The sequence below is a fragment of the Balaenoptera acutorostrata genome, chromosome 15, assembly GCF_949987535.1.
Source record: "Balaenoptera acutorostrata chromosome 15, mBalAcu1.1, whole genome shotgun sequence".
Lineage (NCBI taxonomy): Eukaryota > Metazoa > Chordata > Mammalia > Artiodactyla > Balaenopteridae > Balaenoptera > Balaenoptera acutorostrata.
The window spans coordinates 26,093,957-26,121,176 of record NC_080078.1 but is presented as its reverse complement, the minus strand read 5'-3'; the positions used below and the strand labels follow the sequence as shown (position 1 = coordinate 26,121,176).

At 42.7% G+C, this 27,220-nt stretch overlaps 1 protein-coding gene and 1 pseudogene across 3 annotated transcripts in view; one reads left to right on the top strand and one right to left on the bottom strand.

Moving 5' to 3' along the window:
• LOC103016642 (transforming protein RhoA-like) overlaps window positions 1-26,862 on the bottom strand; it is a 29,004-nt pseudogene extending 2,142 nt beyond the window's left edge.
• Window positions 26,739-27,220, top strand: part of ABCC1 (ATP binding cassette subfamily C member 1) — a 134,176-nt gene continuing 133,694 nt past the window's right edge. For all 3 annotated transcript variants that reach the window (XR_009005303.1, XM_057528350.1, XM_057528351.1), the window contains exon 1: window positions 26,739-26,908. Coding sequence is in view for 2 of the 3 variants with exons in the window: in XM_057528350.1 (XP_057384333.1) it covers window positions 26,861-26,908 (48 nt within the window). In the remaining variant the exon portion in view is untranslated. The remainder of the gene's footprint in view (window positions 26,909-27,220) is intronic.

Genomic DNA, 27,220 nt, shown 5'->3' with positions numbered 1-27,220 from the left:
ACAGCTTCCCTGAGGAAGGGTGACGTTTGACCTGAAAGCTTAAAGATAAATAGGTGTTAACTAGGCACAGTGGTGGAAGAGCATTCCAGGAACATGGAACAGCATTTAGAAAGGCCCTGAGGTGGAGCAATGAGCACATCTGAGGAAGTGAAAGCAGGTCCAAGTAACGGGGGCAGAGAGAAGGAGAGACACAAAGTGAATGTGAAGGGGCTGACGGTGGAGGACTTTGTCTGTCATGTGCTTTAAATGTCTTGTTTCTGCTCAGGTTCTCTTGTCCATTCTTCCAGAATAGACAGCAACCTAGAGTACCACTTGGGGACAGTTACTCCCCCACCCACCCCTTTCAGTGGGGCTGCAAGAGTGAACATCAGTGGGGCTGCAAGAGTGAACATCCTACCCAGTGGGAAGCATTTAGTCAGAGCACAGTGCAAAATAGCATGCAAGTAACCTTCACATCCCCTCCTCCATAGATGGGCATCATTTTTCAGGTGTTGTTGAGATGACCCAAGCTGTTCTGGGTATCACATTCAAGCATTACAATGGTCAGAGGAGAAAAGAGAACAACTTCCAGAATGTCTCCCAGCAAACTGGGAAGAACTTTCCCAGAAACACTTAGCAAAGCTCTCCTTATATTCCATTAGTCTGAATTGGATCACACTTTCTAATCATTTTTTAATTTATTGAGGTAAGATTCACATAACCTAAAAAATCACGATTTTAAAGTGTACAAATCAGTGGCTTTTAGCACAATCACAGTGTTGCACAATCATCACCACTGTCCACTCCAGAGAATTTTCATTGCACCAAAAAGAAATTGTACCCATTAAGCTGTCACTCCCCATTCCCCCCTTCTCCCCACCACAGGCCCTGACAACCACTAATCTACTTTCTATCTCCATGGATTTACTTATTCTGGACATTTCGTGTACGTAAATGGATTCATACAATATGTGGCCTTTTATACCTGGGTTCTTTCATAAAGCTTGGTTTCAAGGTTCATCCAAGTTGTAGCATGTATCAGTATTTAATTCCTTTTTATGGCTGAATAATATTCTGTTATATGGATAGACAAAATATGATTTACCCAGTCATCAGTTGGTAAACATTTGGGTCATTTCCACTTTTGGACTATTATGAATAATGCTACTGTGAACATTTGTGTACAAGTTAATGTTAAAACACCTGTTTTCAATTCTCAGGCAAATATGGAGTCATGAGATTGTTGGGCCATATGGTAATTCTCTGGTTACCTTTTTGAGGAACTGTTAAACAGTTTTATTGATTGATTGATTTTTTTTTTTTTTTTAAGGATTTTCTTATTTATTTATTTATTTATTTATTTATTTATTTATTTTTGGCTGTGTTGGGTCTTCGGTTCGTGCGAGGGCTTTCTCCAGTTGCGGCAAGCGGGGGCCACTCTTCATCGCGGTGCGGGGACCGCTCTTCATCGCGGTGCGCGGGCCTTTCTCTATCGCGGCCCCTCCCGTCACGGGGCACAGGCTCCAGACGCGCAGGCTCAGCAATTGTGGCTCACGGGCCCAGCTGCTCCGTGGCATGTGGGATCTTCCCAGACCAGGGCTCGAACCCGTGTCCCCTGCATTAGCAGGCAGATTCTCAACCACTGCGCCACCAGGGAAGCCCCTGATTGATTGATTGATTGATTGATTGATTGATTGATTGATTGACTGTGCTGCGCTGCTTGTGGAATTCTAGTTCCCTGACCAGGGATTGAACCCAGGCCCTCGGCAGTGGGAACGCAGAGTCCTAATCACTGGACTTCCAGGGGATTCCCTGTCAAACTGTTTTCCATAGAGACTGCATTATACATTTCCATCAACAATGTATATATGTTCCAATTTCACATCCTCGTCAAAGAAGATGTTATTTTCCATTCGTTTTTTATTATAGTCCTCCCACTGTCTATGAGGAGACATTTCATTACGATTTTTTATTTGCATTTTCCTGGTGATTAATGATGGTAAGCCTCTTTTCATGTGCTCATTGGCCATTTGAATATCTTCTTGGAGAAATGTCTATTTAAATCCTTGGCTCATTTTTGTTTTGGGGGTTTTTTTTTGAATTTTATTTTATTTTTTTATACAGCAGGTTCTTATTAGTTATCCATTTTATACATATTAGTGTATAGATGTCAATCCCAATCTCCCAATTCATCCCACCACCACCACCCCACCCCCGGTCGCTTTCCCCCCCTTGGTGTCCATACGTTTGTTCTCTACATCTGTGTCTCTACCTTGGCTTATTTTTGAATTGAGTTCTTTGCTTTTTTGTTGTTGAGTTGTAAAAGTTTTTTTTTACATATTCTAGATACTGGAGCCTTGTCAAATACGGGATTTGCAAATATTTTCTCCCATTCTGTGGGCTGTCTTTTCACTCTTTTAATAGTATCCTTTGATGTACAAATGTTTTTACTTTTCATGAAGTCTAATTTACCTATTTTTGTTGTTGTTGCTGCTTCTGCCTTTGGTGTCATATTTAAGAAACCATCGTCAAATCCAAGATCATTAAGATTTGCCTCTAGGTTTTCTTGTAAATATTTTATAGTTTTCACTCTTATATTTGGTTTGTTGATCCACTTTTTTTACATACACACACACATATATGTACATATATATTCTTTTTCATATTCTTTTCCATTATGGTTTATTACAGAATATATAGTTCCCTGTGCTTTACAGTAGGACCTTGTTTATCTATTTTATATATAGTAGTTTGTATCTGCTAATCCCAAACTCCTAATTTATCCCTCCCCCACTCCCTTTCCCTTTTGGTAACCATAAATTTGTTTTCTATGTCTATGTGTCTGATTCTGTTTTTGCTTTTTTTTTTTTGGCTGTGCCACATGGCTTGTGGGATCTTAGTTCCCCGACCATGGATCAAACCCTGGCCATGGCAGTGGAAATGCTGTGTCTCAACCGCTGGACCACCAGGGAATTCCCTCTTCCTGTTTTATAAATAAATGCATTTGTATCATATTTTAGATTCCACATATAAATGATATCATATGGTATTTGTCTTTCTTTTCTGACTTACTTCCCTTAGCATGATAATCTTTAGGTCCATTCATGTTGCTGCAAACGGCATCATTTCATTCTTTTTATGACTGAGTAGTAGTCCATTGTATATATGTACCACATTTTCTTTATCCGTTCATCTGTCAGTGGGCATTTAAGTTGTTTCCATGTCTTGGCTATTGCAAATAGTGAACACTGGGGTGCATTTTCTTTTCAAATTATGGTTTTCTCCGGATATATGCCCAGGAGTGGGAATTGCTGGATCATTTGGCAACTCTACTTTTAGTTTTCCATAGAGGCTGCACTAACTTTACATTCCCACCAACTGTTGGTCCACTTTGAGTTAATTTTTGTATATGATGTGACTTCAAGGTCCAACTTCCTTCTTTTGCATGTGAATATCCACTTGTTCCAGGACCATCTGTTGAAGAAATGTTTCCCTAATCAACTGACCATAGATGTATGAGTTTATTTCCAGACTCTCAACTCATTTTTAATTTCAATTTCATTGATTCAATCAATTTCATTGATCTATATGTCTATCCTTATGCCAGTACCACAATGTTTGGTTATCGTAGCTTTTAGTAATTAAAAAAAAATTTTTTTTTTTTAATTTGGCCATGCCACGCAGCTTGTAAGATCTTAGTTCCCCGACCAGGGATTGAACCTGGGCCCTGGCAGTGAAAGCACTGAGTCCTAACCACTGGACCACTGGGGAATTTCCAGTAAGTTTTAAAATCACGAAGCATGCATCTTCCAACTTTATTCTTTTCCCAGATCATTCTGGCTTTTCATGGTCCCTTGCCCTTGCAATACCATATAAGTTTTAGGTTTGGCTTTTCCATGCCTGCAAAAAAGGACATTGGGATTTTTACAGAGATGGCATTAAATCTATAGATTGTTTTTGTGCAGTATTGCCATCTTAACAATATTAAGTCTTACAATCCATAGAGACACAATGTCTTTCTATTTATTTAGGGTTCTTTAATTTCTTTCAGCAATGCTTTGTAATTATTAGGGCCAGGAATGAGGCAACTAGGGACAGCCCCTATACCCCAGAGCCCACTGAAATTATTCAAACTAGCCAATCCTAAACTGCCTACTCTACCTTTCCCATTCCTTCCCTTTGAAACTCCAGTGAAGGCTTTTGTCCACATTTCCTCCTTATGCCTCTACCTCCTGACCAGTTCTGGTGTTTCCCTTTGTGACCCCTGCCACAATGTGGCATGCTCCCTTTCCTTGGGATCTGAAGGTATAATAAACTATCTTTCAAAGGCAGTCATCTCCTAATCTGTTGGCCTCACCATGCCTGAATAATAATGAAACCTATATTTAAAAACAATCAAATATTGATACAATATTGAATAAAGGTAGCAAAAGTGACATCCTTGTCTTGTTCCTGACCTTAGGGGGAAAGCTTTAAGTCTTTCATCATTGTATGTGATGGGGTTTCTTATATATCCCCCTTATCATGTTGAAAAAGTCCCAGTTGTTGGAGTATTTTTAGCATAAAAGTGTGTTAGATTTTATCAAATGCTCTTTTTCTCCATCAATTAAGATGTTCATGTGGTTTCCACTCCCCCTTTTGTTCTATTAATTTGGTGTATGACATTGATTGAGTTTTTAAAATGTTGAATCACCTTTGCATTCCTGGGATAAATCTCATTTGATCATTATGTAGAATCCATGTATATGCTGTTGCAGTTGCTAGTATTTTGATGAGGATTTTTGCCTCTATATCCATAAGGGACATTGAGCTGTAGTTTTCTTGTGATGTCTTTGTCTGGCTGTGGTATCAGGGTAACACTGGCTTCATAGAATGAATTAGGAAGTATCACCCTCTCCTATTTTTTTAAAGGGTTTAAGGGGATTGGTATTACTTCTCTTTTACTACATATTTTTCAGTTATTTTCTTAGTGGTTCCCTGGGAATTATTATTAATGCTTAATTTATAACAATATAGTTAGAATTAATACCAACTTAGCTTTAATATTATACAAAATTTTTACTGCTACATAGCTCCATTCTTCCCTTTATGTTGTTATTGGCACAAATTACATCTTTTTCACTGTGTGCCCATGAATATAGATTTGTAATTATTGTTTTATGTTATTGTCTTTTAAATCACATAGGAAAAATGAGGAGTAACAAGCCAAAAATACATTAATACTGACTTTTATATTTATCTATGTAGTTACCTTTACCAGTGTTATTTATTTTTCCATGTGGATTTGAATTACTGTCTAGTGTCCTTTTATTTCAGCCTGAAGAACTCCTTGCAACATTTATTGCATGTCAGGTCTACCAGCAATTATCTCTCCCAGTTTTTGAAGTCCCTTTGAGCATATTTAAAATAGTTGACTTGGGACTTCCCTGGTGGCACAGTGGTTAGGAATCCGCCTGCCAATGCAGGGCACACAGGTTCGATCCCTGGTCCGGGAAGATCCCACATGCTGCAGAGCAACTAAGCCCCTGTGCCACAACTACTGAGCCTGCACTCTAGAGCCTGCAAGCCACAACTACTGAGCATGCGTGCCACAACTACTGAAGCCCACGCACCTAGAGCCGGTGCTCCACAACAAGAGAAGCTACCACAATGAGAAGCCCGCGCACTGCAACGAAGAGTAGCCCTTGCTCGCTGCAACTAGAGAAAGCCCACGCACAGCAACAAAGACCCAACACAGCCAAAAATAAAATAAATAAATAAAATAGTTGACTTAAAGTCTTTGTCTAGATATTCTGTTTTTTTAAAAAATGTATATAATTAGCTTTTGTTTTGTTTCTCAGTTCAGGATTCAATCAAGGCTATGTGCTGTATTTAGTTGTTATATCTTTTTAATATCTTTCAGTCCAGAATGATTCCTCCACCTTTTTCTTTTTTTTAATGATATTTGCTTTTTAGGAGAGCCCACGTCAGATGTCTAATAGAATGTCCCATTTGATATTTGTCTCATTGTTCCCTCATAATTGGATCCAGGATAAACATTTTTGGCAAGATGATACATAAGTAACGTGTATGTACAGTCTTTCCAGGGCAATGATGTTGGAATGAATTGGATCCAAACATTTTTGGTTGTGATGTCACTTTGGTCAATATTCAAATTTCCAGAAGAAAGAATCTAATTGGCCAGGTTGGTTCACATGCCCACTCCTTGGCCAGAGAGGGAAGGCATTTTGACTGACAGTCTCAGCAAGAATGTTCTCAGTGAGGAGTAGGTAGCTCAGCAGAAGAAAACTTAGATGTTGTTGAAGCAGGGGGAATGGATGCTGAGTAGGAAAAAATGACGAATGTCCACTATCCCTCTATCTTTCAGTGATCTCAGCCATTCACTTGACTTCTACTGTTTACTCTATCAAATTCTCAGAATGAAAGCTGACTTCTTGGGGCTTCCCTGGTGGCGCAGTGGTTGAGAGTCTGCCTGCCAATGCAGGGGACACGGGTTCGAGCCCTGGTCTGGGAAGATCCCACATGCCGCGGAGCAACTAGGCCCGTGAGCCACAATAACTGAGCCTGCGCGTCTGGAGCTTGTGCTCCGCAACAAGAGAGGCCGCGATAGTGAGAGGCCTGCGCACCGTGATGAAGAGTGGCCCCCACTTGCCGCAACTAGAGAAAGCCCTCGCACAGAAACGAAGACCCAACACAGCCAAAAATAAATAAATTTAAAAAAAAAAAAAAAAAGCTGACTTCTTTCTCCATTTCCACACCATGTTTACAGCTGTCTGCTCAGAGCCTCTACTTGCATGTCCTAAGGGCATCTAAAGTAAAACTTAATGCCTTCTCCACCTGCCCCTACTCATCCAGCGGAGGAGCTGAATTATCTACAGCTCGATCACCCCCACCAGAAACCAAAACCCAAATTCATGACTCAGCGTGTCTAGTCTTGTGGTTTGTAGTTTTGTCGCATCTTTTATAGCCTTTCTCTCTTTCATTCCCACATGTATCATCCGAGACTATGCCCAAAGTGTTGTCTGGAATTACAAGTAACAAGGAAGAAAGAGCTTTTCAGGTTAAACACATTCAGGGAGCATTGGGGGACACAAATTTATTTATCATAGAACTTCTCAGAGCCTTGAATAAGCCAATGTGATTTTTAAAGAATAGATATTCTTTTCTTTTTATTTTGCAAAATAATTCAATTTATGGAAAAATCGCAAGAATAGCACAATGAACTTCCCAGTATTTGTTGCCTGGATATATTAATTGTTAACATTTTCTTACATTCTCTCCTCCCTTTCTCTCTTTCTTTCCCTCTTTCTCTCTCATATCTATATCTATATACCTATATCTAAACCTATATCTATATCTACCTATGAGAGAGGATATATTTATATATATGTACATATATATATACACATATATCCTCAATATATATACTCTCTATGTATACTGTCAAATGGTTCAGCAGTAATAACATATATAATTATATCGATCTGTATCTATAATTATTGCTGAAACATTTGAGAATACGTTGCATACATACGTAAATACTTCACTTTGTATTTCCTAAGAATAAAAACATCTCATTGTTTCATAAATAGTCCATTGATAAATCCATATGATAAAAGTCTTATCTCCCACATCAGAGGACAGCTATACACTTTGGGAAGTGCTAGTTTACATTATTTCTATAGGCTCTTAACTCAGTGGTTCCCAAACCTGGCTGCCCATTACCGCCATCATTATTACCGAACAGTAAATGCTTATTGTATACAGATGTAAACATTTCACATGAATGTACTCATTTAATCTTCGTAGTAACTCTAAATAATAAGTATTATCATCTCTAGTCTGTACATGAGAAAACTGGGTTACAGAGAGGTTGCCCAGGATGCACAGCTGGTAAGAAACAGAGCTGGCATTTATAGCCAGACTATCTGAAGGGTATAATACACTTCTCCCAATGATTCTGTTGGCCAAACAGGTTAACTACTCCTCTCACTGATATTAAGGCTTTTTGCCTCCTTCTCCTCCAAATTCTAGTTGCCAGATGAATTTACAGAAAACACATCTTCTTCTGTTGCTTGTGAGTTAAGGAAATTGTCATTCAGTGGAGTGGTTAAGAACCAGGACTTGGAAGTCAGTTCTGGATTTCCATCTTGGCTCTACCCATAACCAGCTCCATGGTTTTCAGCTGGGCACCAAGCATCAGTTTCCTCAGCTGGAAAGTGAGGGTTGGATCAGAGGAGGAGATATGCCCAACACTCAGGAAAGGGCTTGGCGATCAATCCATGGCAGCTAATAATTGTGGTTATTATTATTGGTGGTGGTGGTGTGTTATAAACCCCTCAGCCACAAATGGGCAAATTATCAGCTGATCTTTGTCTCTGTTTCCTCACCTATAGAGTTGGGCTGTTAATATATTGTCTTCTAGGAGTGTTGTGGGGGTTAGAGAGAGGATGTAGTGTTTCGAACGCTGCCAGGCACATAGTGAGTATACAATGAATGTTGGTTATTACTATTATTTATTCTTTTCTTTATCACTATGCTCCGGACAAAAGGTTCTACTTAGAACAGCTTGAATATGCTCCATTGTTAGCTGCTTCTGTGTGTTTTTCTTTGCTGTGCTCTCTGCCTGGGACACCATCCCCATTTCCCTGTGTCAAAACCCCAATTGTGTCTCCTCCTGTCCCACCAGCAGTGTCCTTGGTGCCAGGGGAGACTTTCCTTATCCCCCCATTAGGACTTTATTCATCTCATGGGATACTTATTTCCAGCTTTGTATAGAAATCTCTTGTCTTTTCTCCCCTTGAAGGAGCCCCTTTCCCTACTTCAGGTAACATCTAAACCAGAGCAGACCCCATAACCTGTTACCCTAAAGAGACCAGAGCCATTTTTAGAAGGTGCTAGATAAAAGCCTGCTTGGAGTCAGGGAAAAAACCCCCACAGATCCCTTTGGTACCTCCCATCTGTCTGTTGCCAAGACTCAGAATAAATGCACTGATAGGGACTGACTCCCACTGTTTCAGGGGCTGCTGCTGAGTAAGCTCCTGTCTAGGGAGAGACCTTACCACACCAAGAGCTTCGTCATTGCCTAACGGGGGCCCTCAGGGCTTTATCAAGGACAAGGGAGCTGGGGAGCCTCCTCCACGCAGTGAAACTGATAGAAAGAAACACAATGGGCAGAGGGATTGCTACAAAGGCGGGTGGGCAAACAAGACAACACAGGCAAGAACCTTCCCTTGCATGAGATGTTTCAACTGCTTTCTGGGGAGGCAGATAAAAAACAGTCACCAGAGTCCAAGCCCTCCCATTCTTCATTTGCAAACTGTTAGGCATCTTCCTTAGATAAGCATTTTGGGGGCTCTTGCTAATTCCTGGGGACTGAAATAAACAACAGCTACTGTCCTTCAGAGCCTGCTGGATGCCAGGCCCTTCAAAGGTGTTCTCCCAGTGACTCTCTGCCAGAGTGGCAGGTGTCCCACCTAGCTTCGAGCCTTTCTCTCACGTCCCCTTCTCAGTGAGGTCTGCCCGGGACACCCTACTGAAAACTGCAACTCGCCCCCACCTCCACTCCACATCCCTGCGTTCTCAGCACGACCCTCACCACCTTCTAATGTGCAGTTTGATTTACTTATTAAACAGGTTTGTTGTCTGATTGTCCTCCCACACTCCACAAGGGGGACAGCCACAGGGTGGGGCTGGGGGTCTTTGCCACTTAGGCTCATTTGGGCATCCCTAGGGCCTACAACAGAGCCTGGAACATTAATACAATGTATGATCTATGAATCGTTTATTATCGTTCATTTATTTATTTTCCTTTTCAAAAATATTGTTTATTTTTGTATTGAAGTATAGTTGACAATAATTACAATGTCAAATAATTGTCCATAGTTAATTGACAATAATTTACAATGTTGTATTAGTTTCATCATTCATTTAACCAGTCCCCTTCTGTTGAACACTTGGCTGTTGTAAACCTTCTGCTATTATAAACACACTGCAGTAAACATCCTTGGGCAAACAGCTTTGCACATTTGTGCATTTATATCATAGTAGAGATTCTTCCATATAGAACTGCTAAGTCAAAAGTTATGGAAAGTCTCAATATTAATAGATACTGCCAATAAGTCTTCCAAAAAGGCTGTTTCCATTTATACTCCCACTAAGAGTGCGTGAGAGGGCCCACTAAGGACTGGTGAAATCGGGGTGGGGGTGGGGAGGATCCCAACTCATCTACACTTGCTGAACCTCTAATATCTGCAAGTGTAGAATCTTAATGTTAAAGGGACGTAAAAATTCATCTCATTCTCCTTCAGCTCCCTTCCCAAGGCAGTAATCCTCTCCAACACAGCTTTGTTCTGAATTCTTTCCTTGTCAGGGACAGGGGTTAAACTTCCCTCCTATGGTTTTCAGGATAAATTGCTACTGACAGGTGACTGGGTCAAAATCTGCTTTCCAATAACCCCACCCCACCTATCCTGGCTCCATTCTCAGGAGCCACAAAAAACTGGGCTAATCCTTTTTCCATGTGACAGCTCTTAAAATATTTGACGACTGTATCAAATCTCCTCTAAGACTTCTCCTTCCAGGGTAAACCTCCCCAGCTCCAGCCAGACACACCCCCTGGATGTGACAGTGTTGACCTGGGGACCTTTTAGGTTAGTGGCCAAGCGTAAAAGCTTTAGGGTTCCCCAGGCTTAAGTTCAAGGTCCTGTTCCCACACTTTCCAGTTGTCTGACCTTGGCTAAGTCACTTCTCAGACTTTAGTTTCCTCCCTTGAATAAATTATATAACAATAGTGCCCACCTTATAAGGTTGCTGGCTGGGACACATTCTTACACACACACACACACGCACACACACACACACACACACACAAATCTAAAACTATATTTTATGATGGTGTTGGTATAAAGACAAATATAATAAAAGCAGGGTTATATTTATTTATTTTTCTTCTGATTCTAAAAGAATTAAAACATTTTCCTGGGGCCTTCAACGCATTGTGGCCTTAGACTGTGCCTTCTATAACTGATGGATACATGGGCTCTGGTAACTGGGGGGAGTGAAAAAGAGAAAATAGGCCAAGTATATAAAGTTCTTAGCACAGGGCCTGGATCTTTGTAACTTAATAAATGATGATCACAAATTTAAAAAAGGACTGTGCAGAGAACAGAGTGTGACACTGAGAACGCTTCCCCACAGACCTCTTTATTAGTGCCTGTGGGCTTTGCAGGTCCAGCTTCTGAACACAAGTAACACAGTCACTGGGCCTGTGCCTTCTCACCTTGCCCGCAAGAGTCTCGTGAGAGAGTCTGTAAAAAAGATCCAGAGTCTATGGCATTTATGTTGAGAAAAGAGGTGTCTTATCTGCTCAGACTGCTATAACAAAATACGACAGACTGGGTTCGATCCCTGGTCTTATAAACAACAGAAATTGATTTCTCACAGTGCAGGAGGCTGGGAAGTTCAAGATCAAGGTGCCAGCACGGTCACATTCTGGTGAGGGTCGTCTTCCTGGTTGATAGCTGGTACCTTCTCGCCGCGTCCTTACATGGTGGAAGGGGGCAAAGGAGCTCTCTGGGTTCTCTTTTAATCTTTTGTTTTGTTTTGTTTTTTGTTTTGGCCGTGCCACGCGGCATGTGGGATCTTAGTTCCCCGACCAGGGATCGAACCCACAGCCCCTGCAGTGGAAGCATAGAGTCTTAACCACTGGACTGCCAGGGAAGTCCCAAAGCCAATCTTTTTGTTTGTTTGTTTTGTTTTTGTTTTTGGGTCTCTTTTATAAAGGCATTAATCTCATTCATGAGAGCTACATCCTCATGACCTAATCATCTCTCAAACACCCCACCTCCTAATACCATCACATTGGGGATTCGAATTTCAACATATGAATTTGAGGGGGGTGAGGGGACACAAACACCCAGACTATACCAAGAGGAAATACACATTCCATCAAAAGAAACCTCTTCAAAAGAGGGTCAAAAAAATCCATGAACTAGTAGAAGATATTTGAAATATATGTAAATGGCAAAGCATTTATACCTGGACTAAATAGAGCTCCCTCAAATCATTAAGAAAAAGACAGTTGATAGAAAAATGGCAAAAGACTTTAAGATGCCCTTGCAAAAAGGAAGAAATCGATATGGCTAATAAATGAAAAAAAAAAAGTACTCAGTTTCATTTGTAATCAGGGAAATGCAAATTGAAACCACAATGAGATACCACTACATACTCTATCTACAGCACTTTTTCTGAATGCATGTTATATTTTACCATTAGCGTGTGTTTTTTAAATGTATACGATCACAAGGTAAACAAAAAATTGCAAACAAACCAATAAGTGAAAATTCTCCCTACCACTGGAACTCCAAACCCCTCCCTCCAAATACGTCCTGTTACCAGTGGCTGGTGAGGCCTTCCAGAGACTGTGCTTGCAGTAGCATCTATGCATAAGCAGCCACCTTTCCTCAGATAATTAGTGCCATACTTACATCAATTAGGGTTTGAACAGGGAAGCAGAACCAGTATGAGTCCTTACAACTCATAATAAGGGATTTATTACTGAGATTAAGTCTTATAAAACTGTGGACGCTGGTGGAGAATTCAATGGGCCTAAAGTTGCTGGAGATCAGCAAGGCCAGCAGTTGGGGGGTGGGGGGAAGCTAGACATGAATTGGAAAGAAAGAAGGCAAACTACAACCCATATCTGTTTGTGACGTTGCCCTTTTTATTACAGTCATTCTGGTGTGTATAATGTGGCATCTCATTGTGATTTGCTGAAATATTTTAAAGTAAGTTCCAGAGATCATGACATTTCACCTTAAATACTCCAGTATACCACTCTAAAAAATTATCACTTCTGTCAGTTCAGAAAAGTTTTTTTTTAATTATTATTTTCTTGATAATTTTCTCTCCTTTGTTTTCCCAGTTTTATTTTTCTCAGAGTCTTATTATTTGGATATTGGACCTTCTGTTGTGGTCTTCTAATGTTCTTTTTTTTTTTTTTTTTTTTAATTAATTAATTAATTTATTTATTTTTTGGCTGTGTTGGGTCTTCGGTTCGTGCGAGGGCTTTCTCCAGTTGCGGCAAGCGGGGGCCACTCTTCATCGCGGTGCGGGGACCGCTCTTCATCGCGGTGCGCGGGCCTTTCTCTATCGCGGCCCCTCCCGTCGCGGGGCACAGGCTCCAGACGCGCAGGCTCAGCAATTGTGGCTCACGGGCCGAGCTGCTCCGTGGCATGTGGGATCTTCCCAGACCAGGGCTCGAACCCGTGTCCCCTGCATTAGCAGGCAGATTCTCAACCACTGCGCCACCAGGGAAGCCCTTTCTAATGTTCTTTATTTCCTCTTCTCTCTGGAAGACTTCTTCAAATTTTTTCTTCCTCTTGTTTCATTGAATATTTTTTACTTCTTAGTTTCTTGATTTCCAAGAGCTTTTTTTTGTTGTTGTTCCCTGAATATTCCTTTTAAAAGATATCTTGTTCTTTACAACTTAAATTTATACAGTGCTGTATATCAATTACATCTTAACACTGGAAAGAAAAATAAATAAATACATTTTAATTAAAAAAAATAAAAACATAGCCTGTTCTGTTCCAGGAATGCTATATCATCTATTATTTCTCTAAGATGTTTATGGCAGCTTTTTAGAAGTTTACTTCCTTCCTCTCATTGTCACTGTTTCTCCAAATCCCATTTTCCTGCTTGTTTTGGAGTTGTCTTTCATAATAAAAGCTTTTCTCAGATGACTGGAGTCTTTGGCTGGTAAAATGTGTGTACACATATATTGACAGCATCACTATTCACAATAGCCAAAAGATGGAAACAGTGCAAATGTTCAACTGATGAATGGCTGAACAATGTGCTGTATATCCATACAATGAAATATTACTCAGCCATTGAAAGGAATGAAATGCAGATACTTGCTACAATGTGAATGAACCTCAAAAATATTATGCTAAGTGAAAGAAGCCAGACAAAAGGTCACATAATGTATGATTCCGTTTACAAATTCCATTTGACGATTTTCATTATTCATGGTAGATATGTTCTACAACGTCTCTGGGAACACTTAGTGAATACGGAATCGCTGCTTCTAGGGAAATACAGTTCCTGTGAACCTCTGGTCACAACATTTTCATGAACCAATCAACACATAATCTTGATTTATATGTGCTTCTTTTTAAAGAAATCTTATTTAGGGAATTCCCTGGCAGTCCAATAGTTAGGACTCCATGCTTTCACTGCCGAGGGCTCAGGTTCGATCCCTGGTCAGGGAACTAAGATCCTGCAAGCCGTGCGGCGCAGCCAAAAATAAAAAAAAAATTTTTTTAATTAATTTATTTTATTTATGGCTGTGTTGGGTCTTCGTTTCTGTGTGAGGGCTTTCTCTAGTTGTGGCAAGCAAGGGCCACTCTTCATCGCGGTGCGCGGGCCTCTCACTGTCGCGGCCTCTCTTGTTGCGGAGCACAGGCTCCAGACGCGCAGGCTCAGTAATTGTGGCTCACGGGCCCAGTTGCTCCGCGGCATGTGGGAATCTTCCCAGACCAGGGCTCGAACCCGTGTCCCCTGCATCGGCAGGCAGATTCTCAACCACTGCGCCACCAGGGAAGCCCCCAAAAATTTTTTAATTCTTATTTAATACATGTTGTTGGTTCATTAACATTGAACTCACGGCCAACAGCACTAAAACTCATGCATGAACAAAGCTTACCTAACACATGTACTTTCTTGGAACACTAGCCAGCACTTCAGCACTATACCTGGGACTATTTTAAACAGCGAAATCACAAACAAAAGGCACGAAAATGCAAAATGTGGCACAAAATATACCATGAACACTTGTTTAGAGTATGAGAGCTGAAATAAGAAGGGTGTTGCCTCCTTCATCCTCAACTGGGAACATGCATGTAGAGCAACTCAAATTTGTTGCTGCTCCACCAATGACCAGGAAAGTCCACAGCTACCAATTTTTTTTTAAGATTTATTTTTATTTATTTATTTATTTTGGCTGTGCTGGGTCTTAGTTGTGGCTCATGGGATCTCTGTTGCAGCATGCAGACTTCTTAGTTGCAACATGCGGACTTCTTAGTTGAGGCATGCAGACTCATTTGCGGCATGCGGGATCTAGTTCTCCAACCAGGGACGGAACCTGGGCCCCCTGCCTTGGGAGCATGGAGTCTTACCCACTGGACCACCAGGTAAGTCTCTCGATTTTGTAATTACAAATAAGTTAAAGTTAATGTAGTAAGACAAATTCAGAAATATGGAATTGACATATAATGAGGATTACCTGCATACATAATAATCCAGAATAGGTCAATCCATAGGGACAGAATTCAGATGGATGGTTGCAGAGACAGGGGGAGAGGGGCCTGGGAAGCAACTGCTTATGTGTATGGGTTTCCTTTTGGGATGATGACAATGACTTGAAGCTAAATAGAGTTGGTGGTTACATAACATTGAGAATGTACTAAATACCAGTGAATTGTTCATTTTGAAATGGTGACTTTTATGTTGTATAAATTTCATCCAAAAAAAAATTGACACATCACTCTAAGCAGGACTCTGAACCTCTCTTTTCCCTTTGGTGTGGTGATCATCCACCTTCAGATCATGGCTGTTCCAAGAAACTGAGTGAAGACAACCCACAAGGAGATAAAACTTGAGCAAACAATACACTAACGCTGTTTTAAACTACTGAGATTTAGGGATTTTTGTTACTGCAGCATAACTGAGCCTGTGTTGACTATTTCAGAGGTCTAAGCCTGACTGTCATCATTGTGGGAGCCAAGTGGGGTTGGGAGCTTGAATATCTCACCATTTCTAGGTACCCTCTCACTTCATCCTCCTGTTTTCAGTTTCGTGACTCACTCCATCCTCTACTCTGCCCCTTCCCAAATCTAGACTCTCTAAAACTTCCTGTCTTACTCTGTGGCTGGGAAAGATAGAGTCACCTGCTCTATAGGGTGGAAGAATCCACCCTCTCCTTATACTGACTTCCACACAGTTCTTCAGCTTTTGGTCCCAACTCACCCCAGCCTCCATATATGATGGGCATTTTCAGTTTCTCAGGTTCCTCTGGTTTGTCCACTGGGGATTAGCTTAGTTCTTGGCCTCCGTCTCTGTGTTTGGCTAATTCACTTCCCACCTGTTTTCTATCTTCTGAAATTTTGTCAACATTCTTCATCTAATGTTGTTTCCTCTCCTATTCTCCTTTTCCTCATTAGTTTAACCTTTCTTGTTCCTCAGTGGTCATTTCAGGGAGGTTATGGGAGGGAGCAGCGAGAAAATGTGTTTAATTTGTCATGACTTACTGGGGTCATGAGTGTTTTCCTGTTCATCAGCTATAGACCAGCATAACCGTTTCTGGTGGGTGTGTAGCCTCCCACAAAGGATATTTGGTGATGTCTGGAGACATTTTTGGTTGTCGCAATGGGTTTTGAGATGAGGGGGCTACTGGCATCTAATGCGTAGTGGACAGGGATGCTGTCAGACATCCTACGATGCTCAGGACAGCCCCCACAACAAAGAATTATCTGGACCAAATGTCAATAGGACATTGAGAAACTCAAAAGTCGAGAAACTCTGTTCTAAAGGGTTCCTATTGTCTTCAGGATAAAATTCAGACTCCACAGAACAGCCTACAACACCCCAGCCTACCTTTCCTGCACTCCCCCTGGCTCACCATGCTCCAGCCACAAGCATCTTCTTTCTATTCCTGGAACACACCAAGCTTGTTTCTGCCACAGGACCTTTGCACTTGCTGTTTCCTCAGCCTGAATCTCTCTTTCCCGGGTTTTCTGGTTGCTGACATCCTCACTTCAGGTCTCAGTTCAAATGTCACTTCCTTTGTGAGACCCTGATCAACCCAACTTCCCCTCTCCCCCCACCCTCACCCTCATCCTTATCCGAGGAACAGTCTATTATATTTATTGCACTCTTCAAAGTATCAACTCCTGAAACTGGCTGTTTTTCTTCCTTTGTTTATATTTGTTTATTACTATGTTATCTCATGAGAGCAGGGACGTGTCAGTCTTGATCTTGAGCATTTTGCCTGCACATGGTTTCTGCTCAGGAGATGCACAAAAGGTCTTGTTTAGTGATCTTCAAGTATTTTACTTGTGTTTCTTCTTAAAGAATTTCTAAGAACTCTGTACCCCTTGCATATTTTTAACTTGACATCTAAAATTTTTTTTAATAAATAAATAAATTTATTTATTTATTTATTTTTGGCTGTGTGGGGTCTTCGTTGCTGTGCACGCGCTTTCTCTAGTTACAGCAAGTGGGGGCTACTCTTCATTGCGGTGCGCGGGCTTCTCATTGCGGTGGCTTCTCTTGTGGTGGAGCACGGGCTCTAGGCACGCGGGCCTCAGTAGTTGTGGCGCGCAGGCTTAGTTGCTCTGCGGCATGTGGGATCTTCCCGGACCAGGGCTCGAACCCGTGTCCCCTGCATTGGCAGGTGGATTTTTAACCACTGCCCAACCAGGGAAGTCCCTAAAATTTGTTTATTGTAAGTTTAAATAGTTGCAGTCTTAATTTCCCAGTTATTATAAATATTGATATTTTAGAATATAATTTTACTTCATACTTTAGATATACCTATCATCATTTATTTTAAAAAATCCATGAACATAATCACACACCATCATGGAAATAAATGGAGAATTTTGTAGAGAAAAAAAAAAGAACAGGCTTTTAACAACTGGAAGTTTTATTTTACCTTTTTTTTCTCTCCTTGAACTTGTATTTCCACTCTATTTCTCCCACAGACTTCTATCCTAATATTGATATAATACGTGAAAAGTTTTAAAATTAATCACCAGATCATACTTCTCTGCAACAAAATGTTTGTAAGTTATGTTAATATATATGTGTATGTATATATAACGTCCTGTTTCCCTAAGACTCTAATTTTGAAGAGTATCCTGTGTTCATAAGGCTCTAAGAGTTAAATGGATAACTAATAAGAACCTGCTGTATAAAAAAGTAAATAAAATAAAATTAAAAAAAAAAGGCTCTAAGTGTTAAAATTTTCTCTAAATTATCATTACAATTATTATTTGAATATAATTGATCAAAACAGCATAAATATACCACATTATGATCAGTAATTGTTATACATTGAAAAGTATGTTTTATTCTAAATGAGTCTTTTAATGAGATGGATGAGCTAGTTATTTTTTGGTGTTTTTTTGGGGGGTGTCCATCTGTCTGTGGATAAATATTATTTATTGCTGGAATGGGATAGAGTTTAGAAGAAGCTCTATTCCTTTTTTTTTTTTTTTTTTGCTTTTGTAAAGTAAATACTGAGAAATGTTTTTCACATAAACAGGAGACTGGAATGGAAATTTTGTCACAGCCAAGTAATTCAAGGTCACCCATGTTTTTTAAAAAATATTTATTTATTTATTTGGTTGCACCGGGTCTCAGTTGCGGCAGGTGGGCTCCTTAGTTGTGGCATGTGAACTCTTAGTTGCGACATGTGGGATCTAGTTCCCTGACCAGTGATTGAACCCGGGCCCCCTGCATTGGGAGCGCGGAGTCTTATCCACTGCACCACCAGGGAGGTCCCCAAGGTCACCCATGTTTGAATGCCTATTTGCCACACATCACATTATGATTCATTACCAGAAATTATTTGTAATAATCTATTATCCAACAAGTCTTGCAGTGCCTCCTTCAGGTTGGTTGGAAGCAAATAGGAAATCATCCGAATTGCAAAAGGATTTGTTACCCAGTCCTTAGGCGCATTGCCTTTTCTAACCACACACTATTATCTTTATGCTTTTGTTCAGCATCCAGGTTTTTACACCACAGCACAACGTGCCTTAGTAAGTTTCAAGATGACTGAGAAGCATTTCCCTTGCTTTTACAGAGTGGAGGAAGGACAATTGTGAAGGCAGGAACACCTTGGACGCAGGCCCTTTCTCAGGCATCTTAGTTCTAGGAGAGAGAACACACAGAAGCTGAGATCTAAACAGATTCTCCTTCTCCTCTATTGAGATATAATTTCATAAAGATATGTTTTATACAGATATAGTTTAATAAAATGTACCCATTTGAAGTATCCACTTTGATGATGGGTTCTGACATGTATACACCTAATTTCCACTGCATTCAAGATATAGAAAATTTCCATCATTCCAGAAAGTTCCCTCATGTTTCCTTGCAGTCAATCCCCCCTCACCCAGTAGCTCCTATTCCGGGAAGAATGTATACTAACCTGAATCCAATCAAGCCTTTAGATCTAACGTTTACAGAAAATACAGGGGACAGAGGAACGCAGTAAACCACGTCAATGAAGAAACAAAAAAGGAGAAATCCAGAATGTGGGGTATTCTACAGTATAATTGTCTTGCTCTCCTCAACAGGACAATGTTTTATATATATATAAGAGTGGGGAGTATTCTAGATGAAAAGACACTTAAGAGATGAAACTGCTAAATGTAGTACATGATCCTTAATTGTAGGAAAGTAAAAATTGGATCGGACTGAGAGATCCAAAACTCAGCCAGGCCATTCTTCAGGCTGGGGTAACAGACATGATAAAGCTGGCTGCAAAGGTACCAGAAAATAGTATTTCTTCCAAGGACACTCACAGCTTTAAAGTGCCATAGTACCCGCCCCCCACCCCTCTTTGAGTGACCACTACTTTCTTACCCGCTGAGAAACTTCGTTCTCTAAAATTATAGAAAATTTGCAGTTTGAAATTCTATGAGTACCAATGACATGCCTTTCTCTCTCCTGGAACTCAGACACTGAGAAGCTGCCTTGAGTTCCAAGCCAGACACAGAGCTTCAGATAAAGGTGTTCTGAATACAGTGGTCCACAATTATTGAACGCTGTAGTTTCGGAAAAACAGGACCCTGGGTCCACTTGGCAGTCCAGGCTGATATTAACCCTTTTACTCCTAGACCTCTTTGAGCATATCAAACCTTGCTTCCCAGCTGCTAGCCCTGCTTCCGCCCCTCCCTGCCCAGCCCATGGTCTTGTCGACTGACAAAAAATGAACAGCCTAAAAGCTGAGAATTATGTTTTATTCAATGGACTTTCTGAGGACTCACGCCTGGGAGACAGCCTCTCCAGATAGCTCTGAGGGCCTGCTCCGAAGAGGTAAGGGAGGAGCCAGGATATATAGGAGTTTTTGCAGCAAAAGCCAGGTAGTTGGACCAGCAAAAGGTTACTGTTAATCAAAGAAAACCAGGCATCTCAAGTCGATGAATTTAGTGCTTCTCTATGCATGGGAAGATGCAAGAATCTGAGCTCACTGAAATCATTCCTTTGATAGGCACCTTAACTATCCAGGGCCAGTATCCTGCTTTTCTCCACCCTGAATCCTCTCAGGGTGCACAGTTGGAGGTGGCTGCAGGGGCTGATGGCTTGATGGCCACAACATCCTTTGTTTACTGATATGGCAGGTGACATTCTTCATCACAGTCTATTTTCACCCAGCAGCCCAAGTGATGCTGATAAAGTCAAGTCACACCAGCAGCTCTGCTCAATTCCCTCCCGTGACCTCCTGCTTCACTCCAAGGATAACCAAGTCATCGCTGGGAACTATGAGGCCCTACGTGAACTGGCTGCATCTCCCTTCCAACCCCACTGGGTTCTCTGCTCTTATCCAAGCTTGGTTGTCATGCCTCAGCCCAGGCCTTTGATTTAGTGCTCCCCCAAAATCCACTCTCCCTTCGTACATTTACTTAAATGCCACCTCCTTGGTCCGTCTTCCCTGATCACTCAGTCTAGATATCCACCCTCCTGACCCATACTGTACATTTTTCTTCTCAGCATTTAACTATCCTAAGTCATCTATATTAAACTCTGTCCTATTTCTCTTGTAAACAGGTAAATCTCTTTCTCTCTCCCACCAGAATCTCAGCTGCACCAGAATCTCAGCTCCACAGTGTGGGCAGGGGATTTTGGTATGTTTTGCTCCCTGATGTAGGCCAAACTCCTAGACCACAGGTCAGTACAATTTTTCAGGTAAAGACCAAGGCAGTAAACATTTTAGGCTTTTTGGTCATGCGGTCTCTGTTGCAACTACCCAGTTCTGAGCTTGTAGCATGAAAACAGCCATGAAAAATACATAAAAGGGGACTTCCCTGGTGGTGCAGCGGTTAAGAATCCGCCTGTCAATGCAGGGGACATGGGTTCGAGCCCTGGTCCAGGAAGATCCCACATGCCTCAGAGCAACTAAGCCCATGTGACACAACTACTGAGCCTGAGCTCTAGAGCCTGCGAGCCACAACTAGAGAAAGCCCACACACAGGAACAAAGACCCAATGCAGCCAAAAAAAAAAAAGAAAGAATTCCATAGAGCATTAAAAAAAAAAAAACACATAAAAGGACTTGTGGGACTATGTTCCAATAAAACTTTATTTATACAAACAGGTGGCTGGTGGTAGTTTGCCATCTCCTGCCCAGAACACTGTTTGGCAATAAATATTTGCTGATTGAATTGTGAAGGAAGATAAGGTCATGCTCTTATTCTAGGAGGAAGAAGAACCAATTAAAAAATTTCAGGAACTTCCCTAGTGGTCCAGTGGCTGAGACTCTGCACTCTCAATGCAGGGGCCAGGGTTCGACCCCTGGTCAGGGAACTAGATCCCGCATGCCACAACTAAATATCCCACATGCCACAACTAAAGATCCCATGTGCTGCAGCTAAGAGACGACGCAGCCAGATAAATAAATAAATTAATTAATTAAAAAAAAGAACTTGAGAGTCTGGCAGGAATAACTGGGGAAAGGAAGGTTAAAAGACAATTAAAAAAAAAATTCAGATCGTGTTAGAGTAGGGGTGAGATGAGGGGATGGTGGCTACTCGAGGTAAATGAAGTAGGGAAGTCTCTCTAAGGGGATGGCATTCGAGCTGAGGCTGGGCGAGCAGGGAGCCCAGGCTACTTGAAGCTTCGCAGGCTGAGGGTTCCAGGCAGAGGGATTGGCAGGGGGAAAGATTTGGAGGTGGGATGGGCTTGGGGTGTTCAAGAAACAGAAAGCTCTCAGTGTGGCTGCAGCAGCACAGCGACCGAGGACAAAGGGGTTCAAGAGGACATTGGGGATGGGCAAGGACCATATCATAGAGGCCTAGTAGGATTTTTTTTTTAAAACCACTCTATTTTGCTTCCTTTTTTCATATTTTTTTTTTTAGATAATTGTTATTATTCACTATTATTATCAAAGCAGGATTTTTTTTTAAATTTATTTATTTATGGCTGTGTTGGGGTCTTCGTTTCTGTGTGAGGGCTTTCTCTAGTTGCGGCAAGTGGGGGCCACTCTTCATCGCGGTGCGCAGGCCTCTCACAATCGCGGCCTCTACCGTTGCAGAGCACAGGCTCCAGACGCGCAGGCTCAGCAACTGTGGCTCACGGGCCTAGTCGCTCCGCGGCATGTGGGATCTTCCCAGACCAGGGCTCGAACCCGTGTCCCCTGCATTGGCAGGCAGACTCTCAACCACTGCGCCACCAGGGAAGCCCCCATATATTTTTTTATTGTGGTAAAATGTACGCAACATAAAATTTACCATCTTGACCATTTTTAAGTGTATAGTTCTGTGGCATTAATTATACTCATACTGTTGTCCAACTGTCCCCACCATCCGCCTCCAGAACTTTTTCTTCTTCTCAGATGGACACTCTATACCCATTAAACACTAAGTCCCCATCTCCCACCTCACTCCTGGCAACCACCATTCTACTGTCCGTCTCTATGAACTTGACTACTCTGGGAACTTCATATAAGCGGACGCATACAATATTTCTCCTTTTATGACTGTCTTATTTCACCTGGCATAATGTCTTCAAAGTTCACCCTTGTAGCATGTGTCAAAATTTCTTTCCCTTTTAAGGCTGAATAATATTCCATTACATGTATAGAAGACATTTTCTTTATCTATTCATCTATTGATGGACACCTGGGTTGCTTTCACTTCCTGGCTATTGTGAACAATGCTGCTATGAACATGGGTGTGGAAATATCTTTTCAAGTTCTTGCTTTTACTTCTTTTGGGGGTCTACCCAGAAATGGAATTGCTGGATCACATCCAGTAGGATTTTGTACTAAGCACGACAGGAGGCCAGGGGGGCTTTATGCAGGGGTGTTGTTTCCTTGCTTTAATAGGACTCCTCTGGTTGCTGTGTTGAGCTCTGATTGCAGTGGGGAGGGACAGGGATGGGGAGACCAGGCAGGAGGCTGTTACAGCAGTCCAGGTGAGAGACAGCAGTAGCTGGAAGATTCCAGTATGGCTGGGGAGGCCTATATGGAGCAAGTAAGTAATTAGATGATTACAAATAGTGAAAAGTCCTGTGAAATAAGTGAACAGGAACATGGTACTCTGATTTCAGGGAAAAACAGAAAGGATCTCTCTGGCATTCTTAATATATGATTCACTCAACTCATGGTCTACCAGGGCTGCTGATGCTTGGAATCCAGATCCTGCATTTTCACCATCAATTTATTTTGTTTGTTTTCATTGAGTGGGTTTGGCCCAGGGCCCAGAGCTGCTGGGTCTGAGGGTGTTCATTACTGTACTTGAGCCACAGGTGGGAAGGAAGGGGCTTGGAAAGAAGGGGAGGGGAAGACTTGTGAGTCTGTGGCTGAAAAAGAAGTGCGGGGAGGGTTTGGTGGTTAAAGCAGGGCTGAGTCTCCTCTCTGCTACATCCCAGCTGTGGGATCATGGGCAAGTTATCTCATCCCTCTAACCTTCAGTTTCTGCTCCTGGAAAACGGTATCCTCATTCATTTGCTCTGTCGTCTGCTTGCTTCTCACGAAGGCAGAGATCTTTGTTTTGTTTACCGAAGTGTCTCTACAGCACCTACATGGTAGGCCCCAGTAAATATTTTTATTTTATTTACTTATTTTCTATTTCAAATTTTCGTATAACTTTTTTTTTTTTTTGGCTGCACCTTGTGGCATGTGGGATCTTAGTTCCCCGACCAGGGATCGAACCTGTGCCCCCTGCAGTGGCAGCACAGATTCCTAACCATTGGACCGCCAGGGAATTCCCTAAGGTATAACTTTTACAAAGCAAAGCATAGCAAACTTAAATGTCCAGCTCAATAAATTTTAAAATGTGTGTGTGTGTGTAAACCATCTAATGACCACCAGATCAAGTTATAGAACATTTCTAGCTCTCCAGCAGGCTCTCTTGTACCTCGTCCTAATCACACTCCCTAAAGGTAACCACTATTCTGACATCAATCAACGTTTATTAGTTTTTGCCTGTGCTTGAACTTCATCTAAATGGGATCATGAAAAATGTACTCTTTCATGTTTGGCTTCTTTTGCTCCTTATTATGTGTCGTGAGATTTGTCCATAATGTTACATGCATTAGTAGTTTGATCCTTTTTATTTTTTTGCTGTGTCACACCACAATTTATTCATCCTTTTGACTATTGATGGACAGTCAGGTTGTTTCTAGTTTGGGGCTATTTGAATAAAGCTGTTCTGGACATTTTTGGTAGATGTCTTTTGATGGACAAAAGCACTCCTTTCTCTGGGAAAGGAGTGGAATTGCTGTGTCACCCTGTAGTTGTATGTTTAGCTTTAGCAAAAATTGCCAAACGGTTTTCCAAAGTGGTTGAACCAATTTACACTTCCACTAACAGGGGGTGAGTTTCGGTTGTTCCGCATCTTTGCCAAGACTTGGCGTTTTCATTTCAGTCATTCTGGTGGGTGTGTAATGGTATTTCACTGGGATTTTACTTGCATTTCCCTGATGACTAATGATGTTGAGCACCTTTTCATAAAAATAAATATTTGTTGAAAGAATGGATGAATAAAGAACTTGAATAAACATGGAAAGAAATCTGACCATCTCGTACCCCGCTTAAAATCCACAAATGGCTCCCCATCACTCATGGGGCCAGGCTGAAACCCCTCCTCTAGCCAACAAGATCCTGCATGCTCTGGCCCCTCCTGATCCCTCCTGCCCCAGATGAGTCCCTTCTGCTTCTGTCTCTGATTCCTGCCACCCAGACTGTCTTCAGGTTCCTCCAGGGACTTGCTCTGTCCTGCTTCATGGTTTTCCATAAGCTGTTTTCTTCATCCCAGAACACAACCCAGGCCTCATGAAACCAGACTCATCACTTGTATCCCAGTTCAAAAGACCCTTCCTCCAGGAAGCCTTCGCTGACTTCCACTGCCAGTAGGCCAGGACCTTTTAAAACCCTCTTACTCCCACTTTTTCTTCCTAGCTTTTATCACAGCTGTAAATACACTTTATGTGATTATTTGATTAACCTGTTCCCCTCCCATTAAAAAAAACACTTTAACCCCCCCCCCCCCGCAAGAAACCCCAACACTTTAAGCTCCATAAGAGCAGCAACTTTGTCTTGTTTCCAGCAAGACCTGGCATATAGTAAATGCTCAGTAAGTATTTGTTAAATGTATAAATGTCAAGGCAACAGCCCAAAGAGCATGATAACCTGAAAGTAATTATCCCATAAAAACTCACTCACCCTGAGGGGAACCTGGGCCAATAAAAAAAAATCACAGAAAACAATCCTATCTCACTCCCTCCCTCACTAGGTCCATGGCAGGGCAGTGGTAGGGGGAGGGGGGTCGGTCTCAAGTTCAATCACTGTTCCTGTTTTATTTGGTGCAGCTGGTGTGTGTGTGTGTGTATGTAATGGAAACCATACATCAGGCAGGGGATTAAGGAGGAAAGCTTTGACTCCCAGGCCCCAGGCCCAGCTTCTGTCACTGACTGCCTGTATATTAAAAAGAGACAGTATGGCAAGATGGTTAGCATTATAGATTCCTCCCTTCCCGATCAGTCACCTTGGATTCAAAGTTTGGTTCAGCCACTTACGGTCTACATAATCCCTGACAAAGTACTCTGCCTCAGTTGGCCTCAGTCTCCTCAACTGCAAGATGGGGATAATAATAGTACTTACCTCTTGGGGTTCTTGTGAGCATTACACAAGTTAATTCATGTTCATTGCTAACAACTCAGCCTTAGGAAGCCCCATGACTGTGAATGCTTGTTAATTATTACTGTATCTCTAGGCCTCAGTTTCTTTACCTCAAAGGTAAGGATCAATAACCTGGTTATTTGCTAAGTGCTGCAGAAAAGGTGGAGAAAATGTCAAACGCTGCTTTGCACACAGCTGTTTGGGATGGAGATTGGAGACTTCAGGCCATGAGTGCTCTGGAGTCAGACTGGTCATGGGTTCCAATCCCACTTTTGCCACTTGCCAGCTGTGTGACCTTGGGCAAGTCGCTTCACCTCTCTGAGCCTCAGTTTCTCCACCTGTAAAGCGTAGATTAAATAGAGTATCCACCTCCTACTGTTTCTGCGTCAGCTCTGGAGTCAGCAGTATGGGTAAGCCCGGTGACGCTGGAGAAGTCACTCAAACCTCTCTGCCTCTTGTTTTCTTCCTTCATGAAAAGGGAGTCATAACAGTGAGGGTGCAATGAGGACGCAGCTACGGTGTCTGGCACTCTCCTGGCTCATAGATGGATCAGTATACTTTATTTCCCCCGGTTGTTTCTATTACTATTGCTGTCGTCGTCGTTGTTGTTACAGCAGGATTTGAAAACTGGTCGCGGGGTCTGAGCACAAAGGTCGCGACCGCATCTGCAGCGGCCTTCCCCGGGCCTCCTATGAGGGGGTAGGATCGGGCGCCCGAGGGTCCGCGGCTGACCGGACGGACCGGCGAGGGTGCAGCCTCCCGCCGCGGCCCACGCGGGCCGGACGAGGTGAGCGGGGCGGGGCCGTGCGGGGCGGGGCCGCCGCATCCCCGTGACGCGCCGGCCAACCAGGCGGCGTTGCGGCCCCGGCTCTCTCCGCCGTTGCCTCCCGCCCTCGCCGCCGCCGCCGCCGCCGCCAACAGCCGGGCCAGTCTGTCCGACGCTGCTCGCCGTGCCCGAGCCGGCCGCATGGCGCTCCGCGGCTTCTGCAGCGCCGATGGCTCAGACCCCTTCTGGGTAAGTGCTCGGCGGCCGCCTGGGCCGCGTGGGGCCGGCGGCGGGGAGGCAGGCGGGTGGGGGGAAGCGCCGGGCAGGGCGGGCCGGGCCCGCAGCCCCGGGGACCCCTGCCGCCCCGAGCGCCGGGCTCCCCACCCTGCAGCTGGCCTGGGGCCTCCGCTCCCCATCCCGCCCGCGGCCGGCCCCTTCGGGAGTGCTGCTGATGGGGGAAAACTTGGGTGACTCGGCTTCGGGGAAGCAGGGCGTTGGGGAGGGGTTGCCTGTGCCCGGCTCTGGGGCTTTTGGGGAAAGGTGAGGGGCCAGAGCCTGGGG